The sequence below is a fragment of the Dendrobium catenatum genome, unplaced genomic scaffold, assembly GCF_001605985.2.
Source record: "Dendrobium catenatum unplaced genomic scaffold, ASM160598v2 fragScaff_scaffold_484, whole genome shotgun sequence".
Classification (NCBI taxonomy): domain Eukaryota; kingdom Viridiplantae; phylum Streptophyta; class Magnoliopsida; order Asparagales; family Orchidaceae; genus Dendrobium; species Dendrobium catenatum.
Genome location: NW_021318946.1, coordinates 20,974 through 46,262, shown reverse-complemented (window position 1 = coordinate 46,262; position 25,289 = coordinate 20,974). Strand labels below are relative to the sequence as shown.

The window sequence follows — 25,289 nt, the reverse complement described above, 5'->3', positions numbered from 1 at the left end:
GAAGTATATTTAACTCTTAACGTTTGATGGATTGGCCTTCATTACCAGGAATTCTTCTATTTGTATAGAATTTAGTAGATGGGTCAGTTTTGCATGAAAAAACTTGCAAGCTTAGTTGGTTCATCAAATTAGTAGTGAATTTGTTTGATAGATACAGCTTATTTGGTCAGCCAAATTAGGATGGTTGCCTGAAGATAACTTTACTTTCTTTTAGATATATTGATGAACACATAGAATATAACATGATATTGATATCTTTTTTGGCACTATAACGTCTTTATATGTCAAACTTAAGACTGATTGGATCTCATTTGGGGTTAAGATGATTAGTTTTTATGTTATTAATAGTCATTCAGAATTATATTGTAGAACCTAACCTAATTGGGCCAATCTATAGAGTAGCCTAGAAGATCACCCTAGAATAACACATTACCTCACATTGGCTCAAGGCTAGACATACTTCAGAGAGGATGCAACTGCCCTCATAGTGGACCTGGATCAACATGGTTCAGGATCTGCCCTAGGCTCAACCTAGTTAGCCTTAGTGAACTGATGGGGACATTAGAGCATGAATTGTATATCAGAGGTGCGGCCGACGATCTACGGCCACAATCACGTCGATGTATTTTGAGATTATGTCATGTATTTGTTTTATTATGTTATTTGCCTTTTATTATTAGCTATGTTGTAATTGTTTTCCCTTTTTATCCCTCACTTAAAGGGATGTCGTATGTAAGCCATGAGGGCATTGTTGTCTTTTTTATTTTGAATCTTATGTACGAGGCTATTTATAGCCCCTATGTTCTCTTTGAAAAGCGATGGATGATTATTATGAGAAATTTCTTGCACTTGTGTGTTTTGAGAGCGTTTGAGAGTCCTTGGAGAGAACTATTGAAAAATCCTTAGGAGAGGGAAATTTAGATCACCCACCAATCTTGGAGACGGTCGGGTTCGTGGTTTTACCTTCTCTTTTGTTTCTCCTATTTCCTCCCTCAATTAGCCGCCGGTTTTGAAACCCCTCCCACCTCCTTAAGCCGTTGGTCACCATGCAATTTTCACTCGCCACCGAGTAACCATAATTCCTTCTCCACCCTCACCCGACCAACTCAACGTCATCACCACCCCCACCAAATTTTTCCCCTTCCAAGTCCTCCAAGCCGCCGGCCTCATCTCGCACTTCCTCCCTCCAAAATTCAAATCACACATTGGATTCATTCCTTAAGTATCTCATCTTAATTTTGGAAAGGTTTTAATTTCAAATCTCAAAGGAATTTGAAATTGAAATTTCTTTCCTAATTTAAGATACCTATTTTAGGAAAATTCCTAAATTAAGTTCAATTTGAATTTGAAATTCAAATAGGACTTAATTAAAATCTTTCCTAATTTCAATACCTAAATTTAGAAGCCCCAAATCTATTCCATAAATTCTCCCCCCAAAGCTTGGATGCCGCTGCCCCCCATAGAGTGGGATTAGGAAATTACTTCCTAAAATCTGTTAACATACCGTACACGTGGCAAGCAATAACTGGTTTAAACCTTTGTAACATTAGACCAGGATGTACTTTCTTTATATCATTACTTCTATATATATTCACTGTATACGGCTACCAGATTAATTAAGAATGAAAAACCTTTATCCTATCTCTCTGCTTCCTTTTCCTTGACCGTGAAATGCTCTCTGTCTTCTTTCTTCTTTTGTAATCTGGCAAGATTCTATCATTCTACATGGTATCAGAAGTTCCAGTTATCTTTCCAATCAACAACTATTGATGTCTACAACAGCAATGGCTTCCGCAGACACCAACTCCTCCTCAACTCAGGCAAACATATCCCATACCGACGGTGCTTTCTCATCATCTCAAATCCCCTCCTCTCTCAAATTCTTGATGAACAGCATCAAGAATGTCACTGCCCAAACCCTCACTACCGAAAATTACTCCATATGGCGTTCCCAAGTACAGAAACTCTTTCATGCCAACGGCTTCGAAGGCTTCTTGACCGGTACCACCTCCTCTCCGCCACCCATGATTCCATCAAGCTCCGGGCATGAGATTCCGAATCCAAACTACAACACTTGGATTTCAATAGATCAAAACCTCGCCACAGCACTATACTCCGTAATCTCTCCGGCGATTCTACCCTACGTCCTCTCCATAGATCACTGTTCTGAAATCTGGCACACCTTGAACATTCGGCTACAATCTTGCACGCGCTCCAGAATCGCTCATCTCAAGAACGAACTCCACTTATTGTCTATGAAAGATAAGAACATGACACAATATCTTCTCATTGTAAAATCTAAAGTAGACGCTCTAGCCGCCGCCGGAGCCCCAGTCGACGTCGAGGACGTCATCCATTATACATTAATGGATTACCAAATACCTACCAAGCCTTCAAAACGGCCATTTGTACAAATATGCGATCAGTAAGTCTTGACGAACTTTATACTCTTCTTTGCAGTGAAGAACTTAATCTAGCACACGAAACACTCAAAGATCTTCAAACACACAATCTTGCGAGGAATCAAACGGCTCTCACCGCCGGCCGCGGCAGAGGTCGAGGCAGAACATCTCAACACTGAGGACGACCCAATACACGTCCACAGAATAACCCCAGTCAATCCCGCGGAGATAAGCAAAACCGTCCCTCAATAGCTTGCCAAATATGCGGCAAGTTCGGACACTCGGTGATCAAGTGTTGGCATCGCCACGACGAAAACTATAACATCGAACCCACTCAGGCACTCTTTACAACACCAACACAATCCGCATCATCCGAGTGGTTTCTTGATAGTGGAGCTTCATCCCATCTAACCTCCGACCCCAACACCATCCACCAACCTCAAAGCTACATCGGCTCAAGCCAAGTCGTTCTCGGCAACGGACATCAGCTACCGATCCATAACACCGGTAAAGGTCTACTCCCAACCCCAACAGGTAGCTTCAAACTAAAGAATCTTAATCTTCTCCCTAATCTTTCTTTTAACCTCCTATCGGTGCATAAACTAACCCATGACAACGACTGCATTATCATATTTTCTTCTCACGGCTATGAAATACATGACCGAAAGACCCACCGCCGTCTTCTCACGGGTCCATCTATTAACGACTTATACCCGCTACGTGGCCCAAACTGTCCGGCCGAACACACCAAACAACTAGCACTAATCTCCATTCAACACATACCAGATCTTTGGCACAGATGGCTCGGCCACCCAGCTGCTTCTACCTTAGCCGCCATCTCCAAACGCAACAGCAACATCCACGTCACTCATATAGAATGCAACTCTTGCAAAATGTCTAAAAGTCACAGATTACCCACCTCGAGATCTACCACCGTAACCATCTCTCAGTTCTTGCTCATTCACTCGGATGTCTGGGGTTTGTTTCCCATTGTATCTAATACTGGGTTTAGATATTATATTTCTTTCATTCTCTAAATTTACGTGGATTTTTCCTATTACGCACAAGTCTGAAGTTTTTACAAAATTTATTGAATTTCAAAACTTTATAGATCGTCAATTTAATATCAAAATTCGTACTCTTCGTACCGATAACGGCAGTGAATTCATAAATAACAGATTCTTACATTACTGTCGCACCACTGGCCTAACTAATCAAACTACTTGCCCGTATACCCCTTCGCAGAATAGAGTCGCCGAACGCAAACATCGTCACCTCATCGAGACAGCTCGCACTCTGCTAATTTAAGCATCCTTACCACATCGCTTCTGGGTAGATACCGTCCTCACCGTAAACCTGCTTATAAACTGCCTCCCCTCTCCCAACACACAATCTAAATCTCCTCACGAACTGCTCTTCGACAAACAATCGTACTACAATTATTTCAGAGTCTTCGGATGCCTCTACTATCCGTGGCTCGAACCTTACACTACAAACAAACTCTCTCCCGTATCCCATCCGTGCGTCTTCATCGGGTACGCCACCTCCCAAAAGGGTTATTGATGCCTTGATCCCTTAACAAACAAAATCTACACCTCAACTCTCGTCATCTTCAATGAATCAATGTTTCCCTTCGCTCACAACACAACTCAACATATGCTCAATCAACCAATACAAGCGACACTCCTCCCTCACCCTATACCTCACACAACCAAACGCACCACTCTCTCAAGATCTCTCGGTCACCCGAACCAATACAACCACACAGCCCGCAGATACCACCCAGCCCACCGAATCCGATCAACCACCCCTCACATCGAGACACCACATGATCACAAGACTCAAAAGCGGACAATCTAAACCAAAGAAAATATTTGATCTGGCTCATCTACTGCAACCAACCGAACCTACCACCTAAAATCAAGCCGCCAAATTCGAACAATGGCGCACTGCAATGTCCCAAGAATTTCAGGCACTACAATCCCAAGGCATGTGGGAATTAGTTCCTCCCAATCATTCCTTCAACATTCTTGGATCCAAGTGGACGTTATGCATTAAATACAACTCAGACGGAACCATATCACGACATAAAGCTTGACTCGTAGAAAAAAGGATACACTCAGGAGTACGACGTAGACTACACCGAGATATTCACTCTGGTGGCAAAAAAGCCAACTATACATGTCCTCATTATCCTGGCACTACATCACAACTGGATCATCCACCAGCTAGACATATCCAACGCCTTCCTACACAGGACTCTCTCTGACATCGTCTACATGCAACAACCACCTGGATTTCAACGCTTCATCCGAACTACGTCTGCCGCCTAAAGAAAGCCTTATACGGCCTCAAACAATCTCATCGGGAGTGGTACGCTACACTTTCAAATCACTTGCTTGCCTACGGCTTCCAAATAAGCTCTTCGGATCAATCACTGTTAACTTACAAATTGGGATCTACACGAATCTATATCCTCATTTACGTACATACTTCTTACAGGTAACTCTCCCACCGAAATCAATAAACTTCTTTCTAACCTACACAACACCTTTCAGATGCGCAATCTAGGACCCCTATCTCAATTCCTTGGCATTCAAACGTACAAAACGAACTCCGGAATTATACTCCACCAGCAAACATACGCAAAGAAAATCATTGAACGCGCCGGAATGTCGGAATCAAATCCAGTTTCCACACCAATCCCATGCAAAATCACTCTACACAACAACTCCACCGAACCATATGACAACCCGCATCTATACAGACAAATCATTGGGTCTCTTCAGTACCTCACTCTAACACGACCAGATATACAATTCGCCGTTCAACAACTTTGTCAACACATGCAAAAACCGCTCAAAACCCATCAAGAAGCACTCAAAAGGTTACTTCGGTATATCCACGGCACCACGCAAACAGGTATTCCTCTATCCCGAGACAATCTCTCCTTATAGGGATACGTTGAAGCCGACTGGGCGAGCAATCAACATGACCGAACCTCCATATCCGGGTTCTGCAATTTTCTTGGCCAATCACCAATCTCGTGGCAAGTCAAGAAACAAAGCACAATAGACCGATCTTCCACCGAAGCTGAATACCGCGCTTTAGCCACCGAAGCATTTGAAATCCTATGGCTTAGACGGATTTTGGAAGACTTACACACACCATAAGAACAACCAACCACAGTCTACTGCGACAACACGTCCGCCATAGCCCTCGCAAACAATCTCGTCTTCCACGCACGCACCAAACACATAGAAGTCGCTACCATTTCATTCGGGACTGCATCTAGAAAAATCATATTTTCGTTCACCATATATGCACAAATGATCAACTCGCCGATATACTTACAAAGGCTCTACCAACACAAAGATTCAAGCAAACTCACAGTCACTACACAGCCATCAGTTTGAAGGGAGCTGTTAACATACCGTACACGTGGCAAGCAATAACTAGTTTAAACCTTTGTAACGTTAGACCATGATGTACTTTCTTTATATCATTACTTCTATATATATTCACTGTATACGACTACCAGATTAATTACGAAAGAAAAACCTTTTTCCTATCTCTCTGCTTCCTTTTCCTTTACCGTGAAATGCTCTCTGTCTTCTTTTTTTTTTGTAATATGGCAAGATTCTACCATTCTACAAAATCCCACTTTTCCCTCTTTGGAAGCAATTCAAACTTCCCTCCTCCCCTTTCGGCCGAACCCCCCAAACCCATCCCCCCACCCCCATTCTACACTGAGATTGGAGAGATTAGTTTTTTTAATATTATCTTAGTTTAGTTGTATGCAGATAATATTATTATTTATATAATAATAATTTTCAAATAAAAAAGTATCTATATCTGCATTGTTATCTATGATATATAATACATTTTATTTAATACCATGTTATTAGGAATAATGAATGATGATTCTAATTATATTTTTTTGGCCATCAAAATTAAGATAAACAAAATAATATCAATTTAATCATTATTCAAAATATTTCAAAAAAATCTACTACTCAACAGTAGATCCTATATGTGGGGCCCGGGGGCACAACCATCAAAACATTAAACAAGTCATTTTAGATTAAAAATGGGTTCACAGGTCAATCAGAACACAACCCGTTTAATAAATGGGTTGAAAAACCCAACCCAAACTCAATTTCTTTGGGATTGGCTCGGGTCAAGTTGGTGTGTTGGGTTATTTTCTTACACCTTAACCAGGGTGATAAAGACAAACAATTTACTTGATCAAATCTAACGATTTTCAAATACATCCAAATTGAACTAGAGGATGAATTCCAAATACTTCAAAATTTTACTTTTCATTCTTTTTGCTTCAAATCAAACACCGGCATTTTTAAAACCCTGCATTTGAAGGACCTTTTACTGATTGAGAATAAGTTTTCTATCTATTGAATTCATATTAAGATTAATATAATAATCAATTAATCACGTATTATATATATGCAAAAATCATTGAATAAAAATTTTTATAAATTAAATTTGGATTAGAATATCTTAACTTATTTTTATTCAGAATAATTGGTATATGACTTCAATGGTAGCTGTTTTTTTTTTTCCTCCAAATTTGGATTAGAATATCTTAACTTATTTACATTCATAGTGCTTGCTTTACCTTAAAGCAAATTCTTAATCCTCATTTAACACAATCTGTAACATCCTGCACAATCACCTGCCTGCTCCTTTAATCATTATACTACTGGTTCCAACCACCATCTTTAGCGAAGGTTAAATCTAATCATTGCAAATTATACTTGTTGAACTAACTAAGATATTCACGCTCAAGTCTAAAATGGGAAAGCAATTGGGTTAGATTGATTTAAATGTGAGGCCATAAAGTATTGTCTAAATCTACATATTTATCGTGGCTGATTGGGTCAGTCAAATTAGGATGGTTGTCTGAAGATAATAACCCTTCAATAGCTCCATGGATTTGTCATTAAATTGTCAAATGCTAGACACAATCTTAGGGTGCTTTGACATTTGGTGACACATGTACCAACCTTGAGTATTTATAATTTAATCATATTTAATAAATAGTTTAATTAAACTATCTAATATTTTACTTATATCGAATGATGACATATAAAATTTCAAATTAAGAAATGTGGCAAAAAAATAACCCAACATATATAAAAATCTAAGGCATAAATTGGAATAGTTTCTTTGTTGTTTTTTAGTACCATATTTTTTGTAAATAGCAAAAAAAATAATAGTAAAAAATTATCCCAAATAAAATCTAAATCTTCTTCTGTAAAAATATTTGCAGAGTGCATAAATAATGAAAACAGCAAGAAAGCTCTGTATGGTAGGATTGGCATTCATGACGAGCGGAGAAAGAGAAACAACCGAAGGCAAAGAAAGTCTCACTCACTACAAGTAAAAGTTATAAAACATCAAATCCTCTTCTCGTCTATTTCTTCTTATTACAAAAGCCAAAACATTCAAAGATGTCTGTCTCATCACTGAACTCATAGAAGCAGAACAGTCAATGTTTGAAGTCCGGATCCTTCACGATCGTCACAGGGCATGATGCAATTGACAAAACATAGTTCGACACGCTGCCCAGAAAAATCCTGCACGAAAAATCTGTATAAATAAACTATTATGACTTATAATATCTCCTTATTTATCACCTCTATGCGTGATTCTTGTATTTATAAAAATTTCAATCTAGTAAGAATGTGAAGAGAGATTAAATTTTGTGAAGGGCTTTTTTTTTTTTAATATTTGTTTGTATTCCTATAGCTATTTCCAATAAAAAAGTATTTATTTTGGTAATATCATGTAAAATTTAGGCTTCGTTTAGGACGGTTTTCTTACGGCTTCTTAAAGCAATTTTATAGTATAAAATTTAGAAACTTTATATTAAAAATCTGCTTTAAGAAGCAATAAAAAAGCTGTCCCAAACGAACCTTAGTGTCTTTTGTTTGACTTAATTTCTTTGTTATTACTTTATTTGTTCGTTTATATAGCTCATAGGAGTCATCTTTGTGTAAATAAATAGCTTTTTCTTCTAACGATCATCACATCAGCATTAGCCTTATCAACTATTTAGGTTCAGAAGGCTCAGTTTTATAAATCTTTAGTGCATTAGATATTAAAATTATTTTTCGCATAACTGTAACTTTTATCCATGATATCTTTAGTCTATCAATTTTTTTTTCTAATTCAACAACATTTATTAAATTTATGCAGGTTATGGATACATTTTCTACCATTCATTGTGTTATCCAAATCATCTAAATATATTTTCTACTAGCTTACCTTCAATAGAGGCTATTCCCACCATCATTCTACTATAATCATTCCTATCTAGCTGAGATGAATGCAACGATTAAGCATCACTTAGATAAGGAATTGCTTCCTTTTCTAATATAAATACATAAAACACTAGAGCCTATGTTGCCACAACTCTTTGACGCCCTCCCATTATGCCAAAACTCTTTGTGCTGAAGTGAGTAGCACTGTCAAAGATAATGGCTTTGTGAATTGACCTTATTTCATTCTCGTGCTTTACTATGTGGTGTTATGTTAGGTCATCTCTGCAATTATGGGAGTTTGAATTTATTTTCATGTAAATAGAGTTTGAGACATCATTATCATCCAAGCATTATTCCTTCCAGAGTAGACTCTTTATAAATCGCCCATCTTCATTCCTTCCTGTCAAATGCAATATGAGGTGCTAACTGTCTTTGCACAAGTCTTTTTCAGCGCTTCTAATCTCTTTATTTTTGGTACGCTAATTTTTTCTTCGTCTTCCTTTCATACAAATTTAATAATAGGAAACGGATGCAATTTCTATCAAATTAGCGAACCACAAGAAGAATTTGAAAAGAACACACCACAAAATTTTTTATTACAAGAAATACGAAAAAAAATAGCAAGATACAGTTGGATGTTTAATTGGAGAAGATGATCCGACTCTCCTAAATTCGTAGCCACCGTCTAGAGCTCTCACAATCTAAGAAATCCTAATTTCAGCAAATATAAGCATAATCCCCAAAAGATAATATTTTTAGCCTTGAATAGGCAACCCTAATTCCATCACAAATCAACTTCCTTTTCCTAAATAGCCCCCCATCAAAAGTTGAATTCAAATTAGATCTATTTCCCTAACTAATTCTCTCTAAATTAAAATTAAAACTTTCCTAAACAATCTTCCTTGATTCCTCCTCCATAATGGATTATAGCTTTGTTGGGCCCCACAAGGAGGGCCGAACTCCCTCTCTGTTGCTTTATTTCCTGCCCAGCAGAATTTTGCTAGGTTTAGCTAGTATGGGCTGGACGGAGCCCCATGCTCCTGCTTGCCAAATTCGTCACAAAATTCTATTATTGTCTTTTTTTGTTTATTTTTTTTTATTTTTATTTTTTTAAAATTCTATTATTGTCTTATTCATATATTTTTGTCGTTTCATTATATATGCCCAAACTATCTAATTCTATTCCAACTAATAATACTCAGAGTGACTCAAGCACATTTTAATATTATTATTTTTAATTTCATCATTGCTAAATTGATCACAAATTCCCTTAAAGAGTCTAACACCAGCCTAAAAATTTTGATTTAACAAGTAACACTAGGTATAAATTAGAAATTTAAATTTTCCATCTCAAGTTTCTTTACTAAGAAATAACTAATGGATATAATATAAATAAAACACACAGAAGACACATCAAGCATAAATGGATAAAACACATTAAAGTTCTTTAATATAGACGCTATTACGGGAATTCTATACAAGCGCCAAAATATTCAACCTAACCTTCATTATTATGTACATAATAAGAAATCATCTATACATGTATGCATTCACTTCTTAGTAGAGGAAAACTTCCTAGTTTAAAATCTAAAATCTATGTTTTTGTGAAGACGGTGTAGATGTCAAGCAACAAAGGGTGACTTTTTTAAAAACTATTTCAAAAGCAAATTCAAAAAAGTTGGAGTTAGTGTATATTGATGTATGAGGTCCTACACCAATTTCTTCTGCAAAATATTCTTTGTATTTTGTCACTTTTAATATGATAATAGTAGAAATGTATAGGTGTACTTCTTAAAATATAAGTCAGATGTGCTTGATGTTTTTAAGAAGTCGAAGGCCATGATTGAGAACGAGACATGTTTAAAACTGAAGTGTCTCAGATCAGATAATGGTGGCAGGAATCATGAGTTCAATATTCAAAGAACACCACAACAGAATGGTGTTGCAAAGCACATAAATATTACTATCATTGAGCATGCTAGGAGCATAAGGCTGTATGATAGCCTACCCAAGCAGTTTTGGGCAGAGACGATGAATACTACTATTTATTTGATTAATCGTAGACCATCAATTCCACTGAATGAGGGGTTGCTTGAGGAAGCCTGGACTGATAAGGAGGTAAGTTTATCTCACCTAAAAGATTTTGGTTGTACATCTATGTTCATTTTGGTACAAGATTTAGTAGTATGTTTGATCCAAAATCTATCAAATGTACATTCATTGGATATGACTCAAATGAATTTGGCTATAAATTTTAGGATTATCATAATCGAAAATTCATCAGGAGCAGGGATGTCATACTCTAGGATTTAAATTTAATTTGAATTTATAATTCAATTAACGTTCCTAAATAGGGGTGTGTACAACCTGGACTTATTCTTGCATGGAGTTAGCTACAAGCTAACATCCTAAATACAATCAATCGACATATGAATGCAAGATAGGATGGCTCTATTCCTAAGGAGTCAAAGATTTTAAATCAGGGCTATACAAAATATGTAAATGAATCTAGTTAATGACATGCATGATGTCTGAAACAAATATATAAATAAAAAAATTTAATTCATTTACTTGATACATATATACATCCTAGAGTCATACTAAAAAAAATAAGATAACCAAGTTCCACCACAACATACTTGAGTTTCTACATCTATAAATAAAGTAAGTTTAAATGTAATTGTTTATTATCTTTTGGCTCCAAATCTCTTATATGATTCCAAAATAGAACGCATTCCAAAAGAGAAGGGATTAACTTTTGAAGCGCCTATATTTATGTATAAACATTCACCTTCAACATTTTACAACCCTTTGAATTTGTACAATTCAATCCAAATATACAATCTAGACACTTTATATATACAATTAATCATTTGAATATGCATCTACACCTAGGTACATTCTATTTTTACTTTTTATTTTTCTAAGCAATCTTAGATACATTATGCTTTACTTGCGAACTCAAGTATTTCCTATCATGATTCTAAGTAATTAATACACCGTCAATTAAGCAACAATACCAAACAGGTTTCCTATCTTGATAGTCGATGACATGCTAGCTGTTGATCTACTCCAAAATTGAACTTCGTTTCAAAGACCACTAAGTTCGTATGGCGGAGGCAGACATTCACAAAACGATCTTTTGAACACATGATGACAGTTATAAACTAATTGTGATGGTGTTTGACCTCGCCAATGCACCCTCCACCTTTCAAAGCATTATGAATAATATAATAAAATAATACTAACACAAGTTTGTTATTATTTTTTATGGAATTCTTGTTTAGAATACTCCACTTCCATCATTCAACATTCACTTGCCTTCATACCAACAAATTACACTTATGAAGGTCCAAATGTGCATTGGATGAATCCCAGGTGGAATACCAGCACTTTGTAGTAGTCGTAAGAGTTGGTCCAAATCAAGACAATATTCAAGCCATCCAATAGGTCATTCCAGAAACTATCAAAGCTCATCATGGTTTCCTGAGATTAGCAGGTTATCACCGCCGCTTTGTTTGGAACTTCATCGCTATAGCAGGTACCCTTATCAACTTACTTCATAAGGATGCATTCCTTTGGAATGACCAAGCACAACAAGCCTTCCAAAATTTAAAATAATTTATTGCAAATCTTCCGATCATGTTTCTTCCAAATTTCTCTAACCATTTACCCCAGAGACGGTTGCATTCGGCATAGGCATTGGTACTATTTTTTCTCAAAATAATAAATTGATCACCTTCTATGGTAAAAAGCTAAACAATCGCATGAAATAGGCATCATCATATGTTCGGGAGCCATATGCCATCACCAAGGCGATTGTCAAATGGCACCAAAACTTATTGGGCTCAAAATTTACAATTCAAACCGACAAGAAGAGCATCCACGACCACGAGTTGATGTGCCAGTTCATCCAAACTCCTTATAAACAACGATCCTAGCCAAATTACTAAGAGATGAATTTAACATTGAATACAATGCTAGACAATTCAAATACATGTTGGACGCTCTGTCAAAAGATGCATGAAGATAACACTTTCAAAAATCAACAAGCTCAACTCCCCACATTAATTACAAGACCAATGTCCGCAATGCTTTGCACACTCTGTGAAGAAAGATTGAAGATGATGTAGAACTAAATGCTTTAAATGAATGAAATAATAATTTTGCATGATTCTTTGATTAGAACAATAAGGATTAAACCATTAGCAATTAAAACGACAAAAATAAAACAAGTGAAGGGTGCCTACGCTTAGGCCAAGCCACTGGCTAAACACTTGGAAAATCAAAATAACTCAGAGATTCAATAACATGCTAAGTAAATAGGCTTCAACAACATCCCTAATCTAACAATGAGATTAGAAGCAAATAAAGTGCACTCAATCCCTACGTTTACTAAGCTCGGCAGAGTTTGGTAAACAAGATTTTCATGAATCTATCAAATCACAAGAATAAGTTAGACAATGAAAAAACGAGAAGAGGGAGATGGGCAAACCCTTATCACGATTGTGTTGCAATACTCCACTGAATGGTGCCAAGTTGTTCTTCAATGGCCTCGACAAGGGTGTCTAGAATGCGCTCTACGTACTCTTTTACAGTGTTGTCGATGCACGGGTTGACGTCGAAAAAGGTCGAGTGAAGGATGCAAATAAACCCTTGTTCGTCGTTGGCGAGACCGTAGTCAAGATCTGGATCGGCCATGCATGTCCTTTGGAGGTTGAGATGTTGACGACGATCGATGAGACTTCCCTTGTAGACTCCTCTTGAGATGGAGGAGATAATCTAGAGAAATCAAGAGGGGAAAGGGGATGAAGGTGGCCGGCCAATGATGAGGGCAAGGGTGAGAGATTTTGTTCAGATTTTGGGAGAAGAGATGAGGGGAATGAAGATTCAAATGCTTCCTAATTATCCTCTTGATTGGGGAATAATTAAGGAAGAGAAAGAAAGAGATAGGGGCGGCAGGCAAGGGGAGAGAGAGAGGGTTAATTTAATTTCATTAGGAGAGACTCCCTTTAGGAAAGAAATTAAATCAATAGGAGCATAAGGATTTCGGCCAAGGAGTGAATAGGGGATTTGTAATTATTTCCAAAGTAAAGAATTGGGTTATAGGAAAGATTTCCTATTCCAATCATATAGGGGGAGCGGCGGCAATAATGGGGAAGAGAGATTTAGGCAAGTGTTAATGCTTGCTTAAATTTGGGAATTTAAATTAGGGAAGAGAAATTAAATCTCCCTTTAATCAAATAGTGATTTGAGGATGAGATTTAAAACTTCCCAAAAATAGATTTTGTATTTTAGGAAAGATTTTGAATTTCAAATCACTTGGATTTGAATTCAAATTTATTCATAATTTTATGCAATCTAAATTAAAAAAATAAGAAAAGAAAACAAGGGGGGAAAACTCAAAGGGGCTGGCGGCTAGGGTGGGGGTGGCCACCGGTTTTGGTGGTGGGGTGTGGTCGGTGGGTGAAGAGGAGAGGGGTTCGGTGAGGTAGAGGCTTGACCATGGGTGGGGAAAGCGGGTAGTAGGGGCCGGCGGTGGTGGTGGGGGAAAGGAAAGGGAAGAGATAAAAGTAAAACCACGGACCTGACTCGTCTAGGTTGGTGGGTCATGTGCAATCCTCCCTCTCCTAGGGATCTCATTCTGATTTCTCAAGCTCTCTTAAGAACTCAAAAAAAAAAAAAAAAGTTGGAAAACTTTATCATTCAATCATTCATTAACATGAAAAGAGAATAATGGGGCTATATATAGCCTCGTATAAAGACTCAAGAAAATAAAAAACGAAAATGCCCACAGGGCTTACATACGACCTCCCTTAAGGGGTAAAAATGAAAACACTAATAAAACAAATACAATATGACATAATAAAGAAAATAAATAATACAACTCAGAAATACATCGACTCAACAATGGCCGTAGATCGACGGCCATGTCTCTGATAGACTTTCCATGCTGTGATGTCCCCATCAGAAGAATTCTAAAATTATACAACTTCAACAAAAGGTAGAGTAGCAACCACATGACCATCCTGCATGAAGTGTGCAAAATGGTTTGGTTCGAAAGCAAGGACTTTGACATCATTTGCAAAGACTCAATTGCTCGAATTATATCACAGAAGTCATTACACTTCATTTATGCACATTTCTTTTGTCTACATATGATATAGGTCGTTCTCGGCTTTGTTCAAAGTTGCCCAATGTGCCAAGAAACTAAATAATAGCTCCCTGCACTTGCTGGCTACTCCAACTATTTGTGACCCCAACTACGGCATGGGATGATATTACCATGGACTTCATCGAGCAACTTCGTCTAATATAAGAAAAATCCACTATCATCGTTGTTGTCAACCATCTGACAATGTAAGCCCATTTTACTACGATGCAACCCTAGTTCTCTGCCATAGAGGTGTCTCTATCTTCATCTCAGATATTTTTCATCATCACGACATGTCAAAGACGATCATCTCCTGACTGAAATTGCCTTTTCAAGTGAGGCTTTTGGAAAATATTATTAAAGGAGCTTGGTACCAAGCTATAATTAAGCACAACCAATCACTCGGAGGAGTATGAATAATCGAAGGTAGTTAATAGGGGTCTAGATTATTATTTATATTGTGAGATCACGAAGAATCAACAAAAGTGGCTGAAATTTAAGCCATGGGATGAATTCTCCCACAATACCTCCCTACATTATTCTAGGGTAGGACGCCATACCAAGCCTTACACGGACGTTCACTGCTTCCCATACATCCACACTCGGGCGTACAATGGAACCCCAGGACATTCACAAATGGATGCCTAAATAAGATAAGGCATTATGCAATTTATGCAATTACCTCGCATGGGCACAACATCGCATGAAACAATAAGCTGAAAAACATGATAGAGACATCGAGTGGGCCATCTCATTCTCATTAAGTTCCAATTGTATTATCAAAATTTCCTCAAGAAAGACCACTATACAAAGTTGTGTCGGTGCCTCGTTGGTGCTTTTGTCCCTTCACGATGTCAAAATGAATTGGACTTATTGCATGTAAACTCAACAACCACATCATTCTAAAATCCATCTAGACTTTCATATGACCTTATTGAAAACATGCAAAGAAAACACAACTATGCATTCCACTTCACTTCCACAAGAAACATGGCAAGATCACCCGGTACTAAAGCCAACCCACATCCTGCAATGACTCCAATCCCTTAAGATAACAATACACAACAACAATTCCTAAAATGGAATGGTGTTCCCCTTAAGGATGCAACACAGATCGGCGAAAACAAAGTCCATGTTACATTTCCAAACCTCCACCTTGAGGACAAAGTCATTCTTATAAATTGATCACCTTCTATGGTAAAAAGCTAAACAATCGCATGAAATAGGCATCATCATATGTTCGGGAGCCATATGCCATCACCAAGGCCATTGCCAAATGGCACCAAAACTTATTGGGCTCAAAATTTACAATTCAAACCGACAAGAAGAGCAACCACGAGTTGATGTGCCAGTTCATCCAAACTCGTTATAAACAACGATTCCTAGCCAAATTACTAAGAGATGAATTTAATATTGAATACAATGCTAGACAATTCAAATACATGTTGAAGGCTCTGTCAAAAGATGCATGAAGATGACACTTTCAAAAATCAACAAGCTCAACTCCCCACATTAATTACAAGACCATTGTCCGCAATGCTTTGCACACTCTGTGAAGAAACATTGAAGATGATGTAGAACTAAATGTTTTAAATGAATGAAATGAGAATTTTGCACGATTCTTTGATTAGAACAATAAGGATTAAACCAATAGCAATTAAAACGACAAAAATAAAATAAGAGAAGGGTGCCTACGCTTAGGCCAAGCCGCTGGCTAAACACTTGGAAAATCAAAATAACTCAGAGATTCAATAACATGCTAAGTTAATAGGCTTCAACAACATCTCTAATCTAACAATGAGATTATAAGTAATAAAATGCACTTAATCCCTACGTTTATTAGGCTTGGCAGAGTTTGGTGAACAAGATCTTCATGAATCTATCAAATCATAAGAATAAGTTAGACAATGAAAATATGAGGCGAGGGAGATGGGCAAATTCTTATCATGGTTGTGTTGCAATACTCCACTGAACGGTGCCAAGTTGTTCTTCAATGGCCTCGACAAGGGTGTCCAGAATGCGCTCTACGTACTCTTCTACGGTGTTGTCGATGCATGGGTTGACGTCGAAAAAGGTCGAGTGAAGGATGCAAATAAACCCTTGGTTCATCGTAGGCGAGACCGTAGTCAAGATCTGGATCGGCCATGCATGTCCTTTGGAGGTTGAGATGTTGACGATCGAAGAGGCTTCCCTTGAAGACTCCTCTTGAGATGGAGGAGATAATCTAGAGAAATCAAGAGGGCAAAGGGGATGAAGGTGGCCAGCCAATGACGAGGGCAAGGGTGGGAGATTTTGTTCAGATTTTGGGAGAAGAGATGGGGGAATGAAGATTCAAATGCTTCCTAATTATCCTCTCGATTGGGGAATAATTAAGGAAGATAAAGAAAGAGATAGGGGGCGGGCAAGGGGAGAGAGAGAGGGTTAATTTAATTTCATTAGGAGAGACTCCCTTTTGGAAAGAAATTAAATCAATGGGAGCATAAGGATTTCAGCCAAGGAGAGAATAGGGGATTTGGAATTATTTCCAAAGTAAAAAATTGGGTTATAGGAAAGATTTCCTATTCCAATCATATAGGGGGGGCGGCGGCAATAATGGGGAAGAGGGATTTAGGCAAGTGTTAACGCTTGCTTAAATTTGGGAATTTAAATTAGGGAGGAGAAATTAAATCTCCCTTTAATCAAATAGTGATTTGAGGATGAGATTTAAAACTTTCATAAAATAGATTTTGAATTTCAAATCACTTGAATTTGAATTCAAAGTTATTTCTAATTTTATGCAATCTAAATTAGGAAATAAGAAAAAAAAAATAAGGGGACAAAACTCAAAGGGGCCGGCGGCTAGGGTGGGGGTGGCCGCCGGTTTTGGTGGTGGGGTGTGGTTGGTGGGTGAAGAGCAGAGGGATTCGATGAGGTAAAGGCTTGACCGTGGGTGGGTAAAGCGGGTAGTAGGGGCCGGTGGTGATGGTGGGGGAAAGGAAAGGGAAGAGATAGTAAAACCACGAATCCGACTCATCTAGGTTGGTGGGTGATGTGCAATCCTCCCTCTCCTAGGGATCTCACTCTGATTTCTCAAGCACTCTTAAGAACTTAAAAAAAAAAGTGGAAAATTTTAACATTCAATCATTCATTAACATAAAAATCTGAACAATCACATGAAATAGGCCTCATCATATGTTCGGGAGCCATATGCCATCACCAAGGCCATTGCCAAGTGGCACCAAAACTTTTTAGGTTCAAAATTTACAATTCAAACCGACAAGAAGAGCATCCAGAGTTGATTTGCTAGTTCATCCAAACTCCTTATAAACAAGGATTCCTAGCCAAATTAATAAGAGATGAATTTAACATGGAATACAATGCTAGACAATTCAAATACATGTTGGATGCTCTGTCAAAGATGCATGAAGATGACACTTTCAAAAATCAACAAGCTCAACTCCCCACATTAATTACAAGACCAATGTCCGCAATGCTTTGCACACTCTGTGAAGAAACATTGAAAAATTCTAAAATTTATACAACTTCAACAAAAGGTGGAGTGCAAAATGGTTTGATTCGAAAGCAAGGACTTCAACACCATTTGCAAAGACTCATTTGCTCGAATTATATCACATAGAAGTCATTACACTTCATTTATGCACATTTCTTTTGGCTACATGTGATATAGTTTGTTATCGACTTTGTTCAAAGTTGCCCAATGTGCCAAGAAACTAAAAAATAGCTCCTTGCACTTGCTGGCTACTCCAACTATTTGTGATCCCAACTATGGCATGGGATGATATCACCATGGACTTCATTGAGCGACTTCGTCTAATATAAGGAAAATCCACTATCATGGTTGTTGTCAACCACTGACAAAGCCCATTTTGCTACAATGCAACCCTAGCTCTTTGCCTTCGAGGTGTCTCTATCTTCATCTCAAAAATTTTTCATCACCATGACATGTCAAAAACAATCATCTCCGAATAAGATTGCCTTTTCTAGTGAGGCTTTTGAAAAAAAAATATTAAAGGAGCTTGGCACCAAGCTATAATTAAGCACAACCAATCATTCGGAGGAGCATGAATAATCGGAGGTAGTTAATAGGGGTCTAGATTACTATTTATATTGTCAAATAATGAAGAATCAACAAAAGTGGCCAAAATTTAATCCATGGGATGAATTCTCCCACAATACCTCCCTACATTCTTCTAGTGGTAGGATACCATACAAAGCCTTACACAGACGTTCGCTGCCTCCCATACATCCACACTTGGGGCGTACCATGGAACCCCTTGACATTCACAAATGGATGCTTAAATAAGATAAGGTATTATGCAATTCATGCAACTACTTCGCATGGGCACAACATCGCATGAAACAATAAGCTGAAAAAACATGAAAGAGACATCGAGTGGGCCATCTCATTCTCATTAAGTTCCAATTGTATTGTCAAAATTTCCTCAAGAAAGACCACTATACAAAGTTGTGTCGGTGCCTTGGTGGTACTTTTATCCCTTCACGGTGTCAAAATAAATTGGACTTATTACATGTAAACTCAACAACCACATCATTCTAAAATCCATCCAGACTTTCATATGACCTTATTGAAAACATGCAAGGAAAACACAACTATGCATTCCAATTCACTTCCACAAGAAACATGGCAAGATCACCCGGTACTAAAGCCAATCCACAACCTGCAATGATGTCAAATCCCTTAAGATAACAATACACAACAACAAGTCCTAAAATGGAATGGTGTTCCCCTTAAGGATGCAACACAGATTGACGAAAACAAAGTACATGTTACATTTCCAAACCTCCACCTTGAGGACAAAGTCATTCTTCTGATGAAAATGGGAATTGATATAAACACACCTTGTGAGGTGGAGAAAAACATGAACGAACATATCACAAGTAGCCTTTGATGATCCAATTGAGGATGAACCATACCAATGTGAATGAAGGATTACCTAGGTGAACAAAAGCTAACGAAGGGGTCGATACAAATGTAATAAAATGAGCAAAAAAGGGATATTCTAGTTTCTATAATTAATTTGATAGATGCTCAATTTTTATTGCTCAAGCTATTAAGGTTATTAGCAATAATGGGCATTTGTCATTATTTGGGTAAGTAGATGAGGGTTGCAATCCTTGGGGGGGTGGGTGGATATAATGGGTTATGTCCCTGCTTCAAAATTGGAATGAATTATCTTATATCAACTCACTCTTCCTCCTCTAATGTCCAATTTGCTTCTTACCATTCTATGATTTCGTTCATCTTCTTCCATTGAATTTTTCCTTCTTCCTTAACCTCCTCTTGCTACAGCTAGGCGTGTAAACAAATTGAGTGAAACTTGAGACATGCTTGTCTTGAACTTGATTAATTAATCGAATTTGAGGTCGAGCATAATTCTACAAGTTAAAGTCGGCTAACGAGCCAGCTCATTTATTATGTAAGGAAAAAAATGATCCTAACCGAAATATTTTTTGCAGTTAAATGATAAAAAAAAGTGAGAAATTAGATGATAAACAATGATAAATCACTTAATATATTGAAGTGATATATAATTTTTAATTATTTTAAACAACTTTATACTTAAAACTTGAATTATAATATATTATAAGTGTAATTTATATTAATATTTAGTAATCAAACTAGCTCACTTGCTAACAAGTTAAGTCAAACTTGGCTTGAAGTTGACTCGTTAGCTCATTGAGCTAGTTTAAGAGTCATTCATCGAGACGAGCCAAATCTAGCTCATGAGTTGGCTCGGCTCAATCACTCCCCAAGCTAGAACCACTGTTCAGCTTCTAATCACTGATCATCCCTCATCAGATGCTCATCCATGCATCTGAAAACAGGGTCTTTATACAATTAGACCAAAGCATTGAGCCAAAATAGCCAAGCAAGCACGCGAGAATTTTGACTAAAATCAGCAGTCCCATAAACATTGAAAGATGATCATTTCTACAAAAAATTATTTTGAAGCATATCCCGGGCAATTTTTATTAAAAATTTATAAACGTCCTAATCTTAAACGCAAGCACGCGAGAATTTTGACTAAAATCAGCAGTCCCATAAACATTGAAAGATGATCATTTCTACAAAAAAATTATTTTGAAGCATATCCCGGGCAATTTTTATTAAAAATTTATAAACGTCCTAATCTTAGCCAAATCTGAAGATTATTTTCGGATACATTTTAAAATAATACGGATTAGAATATGGCAGATACCTCTGAATCAGGCTATGGCCCCTGCTTCCCATGATCAGCGAGTCCAGCTTCAGATCCTCAACGGCCTCGCATAGCTTCTCCCTTGCGTCCCCCCAGTAAATCTTGAGCACGATGTTGGCCTGCTTCGTAGTCACGTCATAAACTAAACTCACAAAAAGAAGGTAAAGAGGGCGGAAGAGGGTGGAAGGAACCTGTTTCTGCCTCGAAGCAGTGTCGAGCAAATCGAGCACTTCAATGTTGGATTGCACACCATATTTCTTCATGAACTCAGGTTCCCGAAACTCTGATAGTGGTATCAGAGCTGAAGCTCGCACATAGATTTCCGATTAGCATTCAATCAAATACATAAACTGCAAGAAAATAATGATAGATAGGAAGGATTGCAGAGAGCATACGAGATCCGGATCGGGAGCCGGCGCTGTTTTTGGACTCATCGGACTTGGATGGTTGGACATGGACGATGAAAAGAGTATCTCCTTCGTCCAGGAGGTTGTCGACCCCCCATTGAAGTGCCCTAATGCTGCCCTTCGAGAAGTCCAAGGCTACCCCGATCTTTCGATCTCCTCCCATCTTCTTCTTCTTCCTCTTTCCGTGGCTTCTCAGATAAAACTGCTTGCCTTTGTCGTATTTAATTTTGTTGTGTACTTGAGAGTTGAGATTATAGTGGTGGGCACTGGGCACTGGGCACCGGGAAATACAAACGGACAAGTAACACGATGAATTTTTAATAATTTATATATTTTTGTAAAAATATTTTTAAAATATGATAAATTTTTATTACTTTTCGAAATTATGATTTACATCATAAATTATCTGATTTGATTCCCTGATTATAACTATGAGCCACGTGATTAGAGTAGTACAAGAATAATAGCGATATCGAACTTTTTTTCAAGCACAAAATTATATAATTTCTTTCTTAATATTATGTAAAGATTTATATAAGTAGATTTAATAGCTTATGAATTTATATTCTAATATAATATAATTTATGAGTACGATATTTTGATTAAAAATTTTAAATTAAAAGTTATTAAGTTTATACAAAATTAATATGTTTATATATAATATTCATTTATAATCCAATATGAAAACCACGTCCCAAATCAGTTCAAAACGAGTCAGGCCTGGCCACGTGCGTTACCTCGGGCGTAGCATCTTGTTATATGACGGCGTTAAAGACTTGGCAGAAAAGGAACGGACAGCTGTGATGAGCTGCCAGGTTTTCACGGGATGTGCTACCTTTGTAATTAATGCTAAAAATTAAATTAGAGAGCATTTTCAATTTTTCAAATGTCATAATTATCTTTGGTCTGTCAAGTCGCCGCATGTATATATATATGTCAAATTTTGAGAAAGGTAATTTAAAAAAAAATTTAAGGATAAAAAACGGAAAATGAAGGATAAAAAACGGAAAATGGATTCGGGTTTTGTAAGAAAACGTTAGACAGAGAATATATTTATAAAAAAAAAAATGTTTACGTTTTTTATAGAAAAAACAAAATAAAATTTTTAAAAATTTAATTTTAATTTGTCTTCTTTATAAAGAAATTAATATTTAAATTTTAACTTAATATAACATTTTTTTATTAATTAAGACTTTATCATTTATTTGATATATTGTTTGCATAAACCTGTCACATTATGTGAGTTGTATAGTAGTAATGTCCAATCAATTATTATTGTAGTAGATTAAATAAATTAGGTATAATATTAATATATATTATATTTATTAATATGTATAAAATATTTTTACTTTGACTATTGGCATTTAAAATTTTGATCATTAGTAAATTATTACTTACAAGAAAAAAAATTTAAATATTATACAAAATTATATTAGACAATATTAATATATTTGTACTTGTTGCGTCCTGGAATATTTGCGGCAGTAGAGAAATAAAAAGTTTAATGTCTTAGCATTGTACGAAGATCCAACACACAAGTAGATAAGAGAGAGGGTGTAGCGTTCATAAGAGACATCAGAGTTTTTAACGTGGAAACCTCTAAAAATGTGGAAAAATTACGGGGCCTGGCCCAATTTGAATGAATCCACTAGTATTTGCAGCCAATTACAAATAAGGCCCTTCCTTGGGAGAAAGCCTTGGCTTGATGTCACAAATGTACATCGTATAGAGCACATTATTACATGGTGGGAGTTACAATAATCAACACAGACATGTTTGTTTGGTCAGCATGATCATAGTTGATAAGATAGAGGTCGGAAAGATCGTAGTTGGCAGGAGACCGGGGTAAGAAAGACCGTTCTCTGGTGATGGAGGTCGGAATGACCATAGTAGGCGACGGAGGTCGGAAGGATCGTAGTTGGCAGGAGACAAGGGTCCGAAAGACCGTAGTTGGTAGGAGAACGAGGTATGAAAGACTGTCGACTGGTGATAGAGGTCGAAAGGACCGTAGTCGATAGGAGACAGGGGTTCGAAAGACCATAGTTGGTAGGAGATCGGGTTCAGAAAGACCGTAATTATAGGGCAGAACTCCAGAAGAATTCTAGGCATCAGGTGGTGGCCTAGCAAAAGTACGAGCCTCAAGTGGTGGTCCGGCAGAAGTTTGAACCTCATGTGGTGGTCCGACAGAAGTTTAGGCCTTAGGTGGTGGTCTGGCAGAACTCTGAGCATCAGGTGGTGGTCCAGCAGAACTTCGGGTGTTAGGTCCAACAGAAGTCCGAGCCTAAAGTGGTGGTCCGGGAGATGTCTGGGCCTCAAGTGGTGGTTCGGTAGAAGTCCGGGCCTCAAGTGGTGGTCCGGTAGAACTCTGGGTATCAGGTGATTTTCATGTAGAACCCAGGGCCTTAAGTGGTGGTTCGGCGGAGCTCAGGACCTCAAGTGGCGTTCCAGAAGAACTCAGGGCCTCAAGTGGTAGTCCAGCGGAGGTGAGGGCCTCAAGTGGTGGTCTGGCGGAGCTTAGGGCCTTAAGTGGTAGTCTAACGGAGCAACGACGTAAGGTGGTGGTCCGACGGAGCAACGACGTAAGGCGGTGGTTCAACGGAGCAACGACGTAAGGCGGTGGTTCGGCGGAGGTGAGGGCCTCAAGTGGTGGTCCGGCGGAGCAACGACGTTAGGCGGTGATCCGATGGAATTCAGGCGGTGGTCGATGAGGAGCGAGGAGGCAAGAGCGATCTCCGATCTCTCTCTTTCTCTCTTGCTTGGAGCCCCTTCCTTCAAGAGAAAGGAGGGGCCTATTTATAGATTTTTTGAGTGGCATAGCTCGTAAATAGATGAGAGATCAAAGGTAAATGGGGAGTGGTTGGATGGACGACCGATATTAAATCCCTTGATCATGAACCATTCGTCAGATATTTGAAGGTCTTAATGATGTTGGAATTTAGCGATCTTAGGCTCGTTGGATTTGTCTCGTCAAGCCGCTCGATTCGACTATAAGCACGTAATATTTGGAAACCGTTTGGTAATCCAAATTGTGGTTTCAACCTTCCAACTACGCTTCGGGTCTTGATTTGGACTCATTTGGGCTCAGATTGAGTCGAATTTGGTGTCGTTGTGTTCGTATTTTCGAGACGTTCTGTTTGACTATAAGTTTGCTGAAATCAAAATTCATATGATCCCAATTTTAATTTTGATGTTTCCAACTTGATTTTGCTTTGAGATTCGTGCCTGATCAAGATAGTTTTTTGATGACGTATCAGTACTATTTCATAGTACAAAGTTAGATTAATAATACTCGCTATTTTAATTTAATGAGAATAAAATAATTGTATACTTATATGTGATAATTATTTTAATTTACATATAGTTATTTTAAATAAAAAAATATTACATATAATTATAGTAGGAAATATATATATTTAATTTTGAATTTATATTTTGGAATATATTATCAGTTTATTATTAAATATATAAAATTGAACTGAATTTAGTTAATGAATGAAAAATAAATTTAATTTATAAAATAAATCAGCATAATTCAATTAAGTTAAAATAATTAGATTTGCACTCATTAAAATTAATAAAATAAATCTACAATATGCATAATTATATGTAATATTTAGTTTAATTTAGATATAAATATTAATTTAATTAGAATACACCATAATTATATTATGTATGAAAAAACTTATCTCTGAAAACTTGGACTTAACTCCTCAGTTATCTCTCCAAATTTCCTCTCTAATTTCTCTCAACCTGTGGTGCTCTCCTCGACTGAAATTCGGTTCAACTTATTTGAATATTTGAATCTCTGCAGAATGTATGGT

General features: G+C 37.4%; 1 protein-coding gene across 1 annotated transcript; it reads right to left on the bottom strand.

Moving 5' to 3' along the window:
• Positions 1-7,707: 7,707 nt before the first annotated feature.
• LOC110114835 (universal stress protein PHOS34) lies at positions 7,708-21,695 on the bottom strand. Its single transcript, XM_020847851.2, has 4 exons — positions 21,457-21,695; positions 21,253-21,362; positions 21,062-21,180; positions 7,708-7,999 (listed from the first exon to the last, which is right to left on the bottom strand). Exons 1-4 carry the CDS (start codon positions 21,629-21,631, stop codon positions 7,912-7,914), a joined length of 492 nt encoding a protein of 163 aa, XP_020703510.1. The 5' UTR covers positions 21,632-21,695; the 3' UTR covers positions 7,708-7,911.
• Positions 21,696-25,289: the final 3,594 nt, after the last annotated feature.

Bases quoted from the DNA above. Each gene is read 5' to 3' on its own strand.
- LOC110114835 (XM_020847851.2), bottom strand. From the start codon at position 21,631: ATGGGAGGAGATCGAAAGATCGGGGTAGCCTTGGACTTCTCGAAGGGC. The intron at 21,363-21,456 runs GTATGCTCTCTG...TGCGAGCTTCAG, and splicing joins CGGCTCCCGATCCGGATCTC to CTCTGATACCACTATCAGAG. The intron at 8,000-21,061 runs GTATCTGCCATA...TTTTTCGTGCAG, and splicing joins GGCCATAGCCTGATTCAGAG to GATTTTTCTGGGCAGCGTGT.